The 11,354-nt window shown below is 33.9% G+C and overlaps 1 protein-coding gene across 26 annotated transcripts in view; it reads left to right on the top strand.

Moving 5' to 3' along the window:
• Positions 1-10,810, top strand: part of CEP170 (centrosomal protein 170) — a 130,432-nt gene extending 119,622 nt beyond the window's left edge. For all 26 annotated transcript variants that reach the window (XM_055095920.2, XM_055095680.2, XM_063593370.1 and 23 more), the window contains 3 exons: positions 5,780-5,873; positions 6,943-6,994; positions 8,505-10,810. In XM_055095920.2, the coding sequence (XP_054951895.2) occupies positions 5,780-5,873; positions 6,943-6,994; positions 8,505-8,794 (436 nt within the window). In that variant the 3' untranslated portion in view covers positions 8,795-10,810. The remainder of the gene's footprint in view (positions 1-5,779; positions 5,874-6,942; positions 6,995-8,504) is intronic.
• The last annotated feature ends 544 nt before the right edge of the window (positions 10,811-11,354 follow it).

Raw genomic sequence — 11,354 nt, forward strand, 5'->3', positions numbered from 1 at the left:
GTGAGACTCTGTCTCAAATAAATAAATAAATAAATAATAATTTCTTAAAGGTGTACCAGACTTTCTCTTCACTTTATTGCCTCCTAAAAGAATATTAATTTAAAATTCCTTATGTTAAAAGTAATGTATTCTGCACCGTCTTGTCCCATTTTTCTATTTATTTTAAAATGTGTAGCTTTTTAGCAAAAGTAATACATCAACATGGTTAAAAAATATAAATATTCCAGAAAAATATTTATTATATCTAATAGTGGGTGTGTTTCCCCACTCTGGGTTCATTTCTCAAAGGTTTATACAAACTTGATCATATTTTATCTACTTTTGTACCTTGATCTTTTCTCTTAATTAGATCTTTACTTTCCCCAAAGAGTATGAGTGAAATGTATTGACAGACCGCTCCATATTTGATTGGCATATGAGGCATGCTGCCTTAGTGAAAAAATAGCTGAGTCTGGGTGCAGTGGCTCATGCCTGGTAATCCTAGCACTTTGGGAGGCCAAGGCAGGCGGATCATTTGAGCCTAGGACTTGAAGACCAGCCTGAGCCACAAAGCGAGATTAAAAAAAAAAAAAAAAAATTGGCTGGGCATGGTGGCACATGCCTATAGTCCCAGTTATTTGAGAGGCTGAAATGGGAGGATCACTGGAGCTCATGAGTTCAGAGTTACAGTGAGCCATGATCATGGCACTGCACCACAGCGTGGGTGACAGAGCAAGACCCCATCTCAAAAAACAGCAATAGAATGTTTAAAACGTTTGGCTTTTTGTAAAGAGTACCTTGTACATATAAATAATGTTGAAGGTGTTTTTAGTGACTACCATTACGTACCTATCCATTGTTTTTGAAAGAGAATTTACCTTTATCAATTCCCATATATTCTTATGAATTTTAAATAGACTTAATTTTCTACAGAATAATATTTTAATATGTACTTGTTAACAAATAAGTATTAGGTACATTCTAGGTACTTTATAATTAGACATTGACAAAACAAAGACCCCTGTTCTCATGAAATTTACATTCTATATCATGTAAACCAGTCAGCTTGTATTAAGTTAGCTATTTCTGCTATCTACACATGATTTGACTTAATTTCATTATTTCACTTGAATATTACCTGTATTTTACTACCCACATTTTCTATTTCCACTTGAAGCCCAATAACCTGCATCAACTTTTTCTTATTATTAAAATCACTGGTTACACTGATGAGATAAAAAGTATAATAACAATATTAATTTCAGGTATAAATTGGAACCTTATTAACTAAAAAATTTTAAGGCTTATAATTGATTTTAGAGAAATTAAATTAGTTGCATGCTGTTTATAAATACCACATTTTATAAATCCTGATAGGGCTTATAAATGAGTCCATTGTTTTTCTTTTACTCACACTCAGTGATTAAGTAATTAGCACCCTATTATTGTCTTACGTGAGATATAGTACATGTTTTCCCCTAGTGACTCCATCATTCCTAGGTTTACGTCTTTCACAAGTAAGAGAATCCCCTTCACCGTGCAACCCATTCACCTATGATTTGCTAATATATCCTATGGCCAGAGACAAATGAAGTCCACCATTCCCTGGGGTAAAGCCTAACTGAAATTTGTAGGGAAAAAAATTTTAAGCTTAACTTACTAGTTTTTACACATGAATAAACAAATCTATAGGCCTCAATCACACAGCTGCTTATTAATATCATGATTTGGCTCAAGCATTCATTGTAGTTAAATGTAATATATAATTGTTATCATTTTTATTTTAGTTCCACTAAAATTATTTTCTAAAGCTGGGGCATTATGGAAGGATTATTAACCAAAGAAATAAATAAATGAAATAAACATTGGTTAAGATCATCTTATATGGGAATAAAGTCTCCAGACTCATTCATTCATTTAATGATTTTTGACTGTATGTTATTTGTCTAGCACTGTTTTTGATGTCCTCACATTTGAGTGTAGAAGGCAGGTAAACAGGTAATTATAGTTCAGTGTGTTAAGGGAAATATAGGATGGTTACTATGGAAGCCCATAGCAAGGGCACTTGGGAAATTCAGAGAAGGGCTCTTAGAGAAATTGCCATGAAATTTAAGTCCTGAATGATGAGGAGAGGAGTTACTCAAAAGCTATGTGAAGTGAAAGGGCCAGAGTATGGTGAGAGATGACACTAGAGAGATGAGGATGGATCTGTTTTGGCAGAATTTGTTAAGGAGTTTGGATTTTATCATTAAAAACCATAGGAAGCTAATATATCCAATATGGGTCCTCTTGATACACCAGTGCTATCTGTAAAAATATCATGAGAGTCTTGTATGGTCATGTGGCTTGCACCTGGAAAACCCTGGAGTCTCCTTACCTGTAAACAAGTACACAGTGTTTTTTCATCCTACCTACTGAAATACAGGTCCGTCCCTGCTAACTGGAGTCTTAACCACTCATTCATTTATTCAGCAGATGTTCACAGATTACCTGCTATGTACCATTCTCTTCCTTACCACGGAGCAGCTTTCCTACGTTCCGTAGTCTCCCCCAAATAAAAATATTTTTTGTAGCTTTGACATTGAACTAAAATTGAGAACAAAGAAGACATTGCTGATGGATTGATAACCTGTGTTGTCTCAGAAAGTGACAGAATTTATAAAGTTTAAAAAAGGATGCATAAAAATGCCTCAATAAAGTTATACATAAATACAGAATGTTTAATGTATTTGAATTGCCTTCAGTTCGAGTGTTGAGTTTTACTATGCATAAAGCACTATGGCAGGCTTTATGGAAGGTAATGAGGATAAAACCATTTCTATTATTAAAGAGTTTCCAGTGTAGTTGGCAAGGTGAGGCACATATGCAATCAACTGTCGTACAAGATAGCGTATAATAGATTAGTGCTCAGTTAGAGATATAAAGGCAAAGGAAGGATCACTTTCACCTAGGAGGTTTAGGGAAGGCTTTGGGAAGAAGATACTATTCAAAGGTAGGTCTGAGTTGTGATAACCAAACCTAAGGGGTAGAGACCTGGGCCTTCTGCGTGGAAAGTGCCAGGGTAGTTTGAGAATCAACTGGTCTTTAAGCTTTGTGTCAGGAGTTATAACCTCAAATGTCTACTGGGGTTCATCCTAGAGGCATGCGTACTTACATTGTATGAACACTGTCTGTGGAATCCATTTTTAAATATTTATACAGGAACTCCTGTTGTACAGCATTCTCGTTGCATTCCATGTGAAAATGACCCCCTTAGGTTGTGTAGCACGGCCTTGCATTGGTAGACTCTCAATTCGCAACTCCGCGTTCGCATGTTTTAAGGGCTAGTACTAGGGAATTGGTTATGGCTCATAGAATAGGAGCCTGAGACTTCTGTTTGTTTCCCTAAAACCAATGGCTTTATCAAAAGTATTTTAACTTAATTCTTAAATTATTGAATGAAATAAGCTTTGGAATTTTATGTATTTTCATGCTGAAGTTTAGCTTATTTTGAATCTATAATATAATCTGAATATCACTTTGAAAGCTATGATTTTTTCAGCTTAAAATTGATAAGGACCTTCAAACAAAAACAAGTTCTGATCATTATAGCCTGGTCTAAACTAATTTCTTGGTCTGGTTTTCTGATTCTCTAGTATTTAAATATTAAATATTATAGTAAAGTTTATTTCATAATGCCAAAATGACAAGTTTGACTGCTTAGATCTGTTCTGTTATATATTACAAATTGTTTTTTGTTTTTTTGTTTTTTTGTTTTTTGTTTTTTGTTTTTGAGATGGGCTGGAGTGCAGTGGCATGTTCACAACTCACTCACTCAGTGCAGCCTCGACCTCCCTGGGCACAAGCAATCCTCCCACCTCAGCCTTCTTAGTAGCTAGGACTACAGGCATCTGCACCACACCTGGCTAATTTTTTTGTATTTTTTATAGAGACGAGGTCTCGCCATGTTGCCCAGGCTGGTCTCGATCTCCTGGCATCAAGTGATCCACCCACCTTGGCTTCCTAAAGTGCTAGGATTACAGGCATGAGCTATTGTGCCTGGCCAACAAACTGTATTTTAAAATAAATCATTTATTTCTTCAAGGGGGCATTTTTTTTTCAGGGGCAACCCGTGAAAAACCCATTTTCACCAAAGGTGAAATGTCTATGGTTTAACAGTTTTAGATCCACAAACACTATACTCAGTAGCCATCCTCTGGAAAAATTCACTGAATTTTTAGCAGTGTGTGGCTAAACAGAGTCTTTCTCTATTGTATAAGTCCATTACAGTTCTAAGTTGGTCCATGAAATAGTCATTATTTCCTTATTTTCCATCAGTCCTAATGCTGCAAGGACTCTTTTACAAGAACATAATAATTTAGAAAAGATGGCTGGCAAGGGTGTTCATTTTTTTGAGTTTAGAAAATTTAATAGGTAGGCCATAAGAATATTCTTATACCAGATTCTAGACCCGTTGCCACCTTAAGCAAATGTTCCAGACTTGATGTGATGTTAATGAGTTTCATGTTTTTAAATAAAGTAAGTCTGGCATGTTGATCTTTGAAGAAATACCAGCACAAATATTAACTTAGTTTACTACTTAAATGCTGATCAGCTTGCAGTAGTAATACATTTACGTGAGGTTATATAGTGTTGTTTAAACTAGATTTCCAGACTTACTGAAAAAAATTTAAAAGAAACCAAAAAAGTAGCCAGTATTTACATCTAAGACTGCTGAATCATGTCTGATAGACTCTAAAGTGTTAGAAAAGTGTCCCACATTTGAAAGACACGTCAAAATTTTGTGGTCCTTTATTTTATAAGTTATTTGATGTTAGGGTAATGATAGGATAATTATCTTTATTGGCAATTGTTTTTATCAAAAGGATAGCATCCTAATTCCTAATAGGTTATTATGTGCAAGTATACTAACACGAATTAACAATTGTTAAAGAAAAGCACAGTAAGTACTCCCAATTTTTTGTCTTTAAAATAATATACACACTTTTCTTGATCGATAAGGTGCTTATTCCCATATAAAGAGGTCTTAACAGACACAATTGTTTATACCTAATTCAACCTATTTTCATCTCACTTATTCCTATACTGCATATATTCTGTCTGAATAAAATTGCATTTTCTTTATAAGTGACAGTTACACAGTCTTTTCTCCTTATACCCAGGTGATACATGTTGTTCCAAGATACCCACTGGATGCCTGACACCACAGATAATTCTAAAACCTAATATACTGTGTATTTTCCTACACATACATGCCTATGATAAAGTTTAATTTATAAATTAGGCACAGTAAGAGATTAACAATAGTAACTAATAATAAAATAGAACATTTGTAACAATATACTGTAAAAAAAAGTTATGTGAATGTGGTCTTTTTTTTTCTCTCTCTCTCTCTCCCTCTCCCAAAATACTGTAATAGTTTCGGACCATGCTTGACTGCCACTAACTAAAACCATGGAAAGAGAAACCATGGATAAGAGGGCATTACTGTATTGTAAATTATAAATATTAAAGTTTTGAGGTCATAACATCATTTATATTTGTTTTATATTTTGTTTTCAATAAAGAATAAGATAAACAGTAAAGAATTTATGCATGTATTAATAAGCATTCAATTGGAGCTCATACACATGAATTAATTGGTACTGTTGGCTTAATATTTTAATTCTCAGTTTATGCAGTGGTTGGTTTTTTTTCTTTGTGTACCTTTGAAAAGATACATTGCTTTGGTATTATTAACAAAAAAGTAATAGGTTTTTAAAATCTAAAAAGTTATATGCTTATGTTTTTTGATTTATAGAATATTATTTAAAGACAAAGATCGGAATTGGGATGACATAGAAAGCAAATTAAGAGCCGAAAGTGAAGTCCCTATTGTGAAAACCTCAAGCATGGTATAGTAATTTTTCTTGAAGATTAAAACATTTTAATAGAGTTTTATTTTAAGGAAAAGACCCTTATTTTTTAGCTGTTTGTTGATTTGCTTTTTCAAAAGAAGATATAAATGCAAAATTTTGGGAAATTTTATTTCTTCTACTGACTCACAGGTTTAAAATGTTGATTGTTTCAAAGTTGCAGAGGGTAGGAAGGAGGAGCCTTTTGTGTTTCTTACTAGTATAGATTGTTCTTGTAATAATTAAACATTAGAAACATGAAATTTTTAAAGAGAACCAAATCTAACATGAAAATATTAAGTTGACATAAGTCGTTTCCGTTTACTTAATATAATGCTTATCTTCTTTTTAAAAGAATTTGTACAGATTTTCATTGCTCAGAATATAATTATAATATTGAGGTTGCAGTTTATATGTTTTTACAAAGATAATTTGAAGGCATTTTTACATAGTTATTGCAAGGTTGATTAATAAGAATTTTAAAAATCTTTGCGGCCGGGTACTGTGGCTCACGCCTATAATCCCAGCACTTTGTGAGGCCAAGGAGGGCGGATCACTTGAGGTCAGGAGTTGAAGACCAGCCTGGCCAATATGGCGAAACTCTGTCTTTACTAAAAATACAAAAATTAGCCAGGCATTGTGGCGGGCGCCTATCATCCCAACTCCTTTGGGGGCTGAGGCAAGAGAATTACTTGAACCTGGGAGGAGGAGGTTACAGTGAGCCAAGATTGCGCCATTGCACTCCAGTCTGGGCGACAGAGTGAGACTCGGTCTCAAAAAAAAAAAAAAAAAAATCTTTGCTTAAATAGTAGTAAATGACTTTAAACTTTTCATCTGCTACAATCATCTCACTGAAAAAGTTATTCTATTTCATTTTAGTTTAAATATTTTAATTTGAATCTTGTTTGCTAGATATCATAATTATTTCATATCATGTTGCTATTAATGTAGTAAGTACCATGTAGATAATATTAAGTGTTCCAAATAAAGTGAGAGTGAAATTCATTGCTTGTAAAGTGATAACATTTAGCTAAAAGTAGGCTAATTTTTGTTATTGCTTTCCCTGCAGGAGATTTCTTCTATCTTACAGGAACTGAAAAGAGTAGAAAAGCAGCTGCAAGGTAAATTTACTACTGAATTAAGTATAAAGAGCTAATAATTTAGAATAAGTGCCTTCTGAGTGGTATTTCTTAAAATATTGTTAGGATGTTATTTGATTAAATGTAATGACATACATAAAATACAGAGTTCAAACATTCACATTATTCATAAAAAGGAATTTTTTTAAACCCAGTATAAAAATTTAAAATGTAATAAAGATATATGTTGGGCATATTTTAGTTCATAGGTTTGACAGTAGGCTAGATGTCATAAACTAATTGAAATTTTTTATGTATTACATATAAATAATATGTGAAAAATATATAATAAAGTTGTGTTAATTAGCATTATTTGTGTGATTTGACAGTTCTTAAATTATGTTGGTGGTGTAACCTGAAACAAACTTACATTCTAATAGAAATAATAGTTGTTTGGTTGACAAGAAATGAGTACATATTGGCCACAGAGACCAGAAGAGAAAGGAGAGAAGAAAGTGAAAGAGGCTGCCCTCTAAACTTGTCAGAGCTGGGCTGTGCATTCATGCCTATGTATGTCTTGACCCAGAAGTCCCCAGGGGTACAACAGGCAGGTTCCATAGTCAACTGCTAATTCTACTGAGTCTTTATCTATCGAATAATCATAGGTACTTACGTGGATCCTATCAAAATGATTTTTCACCTTTACTTAGCCCCAACACACCTAAGGGTTATGGTACACCCCATGAGTAAAAGTGGCTTGCTAACACAGTGCTTGTTAGCTGGTAGACTGGGGGTATGCTTTTACAAGTCCCTGCTACATGATTCTTACATCTGTGTTACTTCCTTCTCCCAACTCCCTGCTCTGCCCAATGCCAAATTGAAAATCACCGCCTGAGAACTTTCCATGTCAACCCAAAGATCTTTTGGACTGAAAGCTGACCTTTAACTGACTCCTTCCATACAGGCAGCAAGTCTGTTTGGCTTTGCAAGCTGCCCTGTGATATTAGTCTGTAGGCTCTGAGGGAACCCCTGTATCTCAGTGGTGTATACAGCTGATAACCCCAGCACTCTGGCCAGGCTAAATGACCGTATTCTATGGTAGCATTCAAAGTATGCTGATGTTCTTCTGGCCTCTCCAGCCTTGAGGTTACTCTGAACCCTGACTTAGCAGCTAATACCTCAGTTATCTGAGTGATGTGGGTTTAGATGTTTATTAAAAATCATATTCAGTATTTTCTCTATCCTCTCACAATAATGAAGACAAATTTCAACAAGATTTTTCTTGAATTCCACATCTTCAAATACCAGACTTACAAGTCTCTGAAATGCCCGTAAGTGCCACATCAAAGGACCCAGAGAAAGTATTCAGGGCTGGGTGATTTACAGTACAGCTACAGAATAACTAAGAATGGAGTTTTAAATATAATATTGGAAGATTAGCCGCATTTAAGATCACATACGCACTGATAGTTTAAATATTATCCAAATCATGAACAGTGTTTATATGTGAATGTAACTGCATCTAAAATTATTTCCTTTTCCCGCCCTTTAGCAATCAATGCTATGATTGATCCTGATGGAACTTTGGAGGCTCTGAACAACATGGGATTTCCCAGTGCTATGTTGCCATCTCCACCGAAACAGAAGTCCAGCCCTGTGAATAACCACCACAGCCCGGGTCAGACACCAACCCTTGGCCAACCAGAAGCTAGGGCTCTTCATCCTGCTGCTGTTTCAGCCGCAGCTGAATTTGAGAATGCTGAATCTGAGGCTGATTTCAGTATACATTTCAATAGATTCAACCCCGATGGGGAAGAGGAAGATGTTACAGTACAAGAATGACTTTCTCTTGATTGTTGAAAAATTATTACCTGTGGAATGACTAGGAATATTGGAAGCAGCATAGTGTTGACGTACGCAAAACAAGACAGCTTGGTCAGCTACAATCTTGGAATCCCTGTCTTCTTAATTTTATTTATTTATTTTTGACGTATAATGTAGTATATCAATCCTTTCAAACTATTTAGATAACCACTTGATGCACAAATAGGAAAAAGCAGATTGTGGCAGTGTCGCCTTTTGTGGTTTTATGATTTTCAAATTGAATTTAATGATTACACCCTTTCCCTTCATAGATCTTTTTTCTTTTTTTTAAGTCATGCTGTGACCTACAAGCAAACTAAATAGCCAACATTTCTGAACCCCTATGTCTCCTGTGCCAAGCTGCTCCCTGAAATGGACTCCTTCATCTGTACAGATTTGTTAAACCATTCTATTTGCTTCTTAATAATAGGATTTATATTAGTACTCATTACCATTGGACACAATGACATAAGTACTCTCCACAGTAAAGCAGACCTTTCACAACAGTCACTCTGTGTCCTAAAATTTTCCAACATAGATGTGATTTATATAACTTTGTTGATACATAAATTGTCTTGGGGTTTACGGAAATTAACTATTATGTTTGCACTAAGATTTGCTGGGAGTGGTAGGTGGACATATCTATATATCAATAAGGACTAACTGTCTTTTTTGTACATAGGAGATTGATAATACTGTATTTGTTTTAACCCCACAGTGTTTTACTCCACTTTCAAAAAGATCAATTTGGCACTTTTTTTCATTTTTTTTTAATGGAAATAAGATTTGGTCTCTCATTTTAGGTTAAATGATAACTAGAAAGATTAGACAGATAGTTTAGGTGGAGTATATTTTTAAAACTCAGAACATGTATATTGGTCCTGTGTTACCAAGTTTATATGTGACAGTTGAAAAAGAAATTCCCTTGAAATGATAATGAGGTTAAAATTTTCTTCATTAGGGGACTTGGAGAACCAGTAGTCGTAAGATTAGTTGATAGTTTCACTCCCAAGCAATGAATTGCTTCTGTGTGTTTCCCTGTAGGACTCAATAGTAAATCCTGTCTGTCTTACACATTTATAAGGACCCTGCAAGACGACGACAAAGGCCTTTGGCCTGTGCTACTAAACAAGAAGCCTATGAAAAATTTCTTCTTTAAACTTGTTTTTTCTCTTTCCAGTAAGTTCACATTTGGATAATTTTAAAAAGAAAAGTAATTACCTTTGTGTTTCCAGAACACTATAATTGGGGTGTATCTTAATTCAGTTAAATATTATTAGTAGACCTGGATTTTCCCCCTTGACCCCATCAGTCTATAAAGGTTAAACTACAACTTTTATGAAATGGTCTTTAATATTTCCACAATAATCCTGTGCTATATTTGTTTTAAGAAACAAAGTAACTCTATACACTTCAAGACTTTACAGGATTTTTTAAATCCTGTATTGTTGGATCAATTAATAAAGATGCAAAAAAACTTTATAGAGATGTAAAAACAAAACTATAATGGATCTCCTATTTTTCTTTAAATTCAAAAAAAAAAGGTAAATGAACTATTCTCCTTGTAAAGCTAAATTCCCCATTCTGTCTAATAAAGGAAGACTGAAAAAAGGTTTTAAAGAACATAAATGGAAAGATACAAATGCTTTGAAGGAATAAACGAAATGTTAAAACAGGGTCAATCCATTTGAAGAAAAAGTTGGACAAAATAATCAGCATTGCTCCCTCTTTTATTTAATGTTTGGGTACTGATTATATCCACATGGAAGTAGAAGGTAAGGAGTTTAGGAAAATACTAGAATCTACTCTGCTTACATTCTTGTTTAAGTGTTTACACAGTTTGGTTCAATGATAAACATTTGGCCTTTTACTATGTTATTTTTATTTTGTATGAATACATTATCCTCCTTATTTATTTTTGTTACATTTATTACTTATGTTATTTTGTTATGCATTTACAACTCCATTTTTAAATAAAGTGTTTCTGGAACTTTATACAATGATTGTATATTTTATTTCTTTTACCATCTTGCTTGCTAATACTTCATCAACTTATCAAATGATTATAAACCATTTCCCAAGGCTTAGCAAAAGAAAGAATCCTCCAGTTCTATTAATATGTGGTTACTGTGAAATCTCTTATTAGTTTGACTGTTTAAAGAAAAAAATTTTCTTAGCAGATTCTGATCAATATAATTCACTTAGCTTCATGTCCTAAAGTAATGTGCATGTACAAGGTGTTTATTTTTAACCAGCTTTAGATCATCAGAAAGCTTTATGACAGTGATGTATTTGGGGAATAAAGTAGAAATTTAAAATACTTTTGTCATCTTAAATTCAATAACTGTCAATTTATACTGGTTTTTTTTATCCTATCAAGCTCAAGAATCTTGAATGTCTCATTATTATTCTTCAAAATTATAAGTTTCACAGCTTAACCTTTTGAGACTTTGTGTGTTCTGGCCCTTACGTGCGTATCTATGTGTCCCATTATAGTATCTACCACCATTTACAAGTTTCTTGACCACCATGAGCTTTT

This window comes from Pan paniscus, chromosome 1 (genome assembly GCF_029289425.2).
Source record: "Pan paniscus chromosome 1, NHGRI_mPanPan1-v2.0_pri, whole genome shotgun sequence".
NCBI classification, from domain to species: domain Eukaryota; kingdom Metazoa; phylum Chordata; class Mammalia; order Primates; family Hominidae; genus Pan; species Pan paniscus.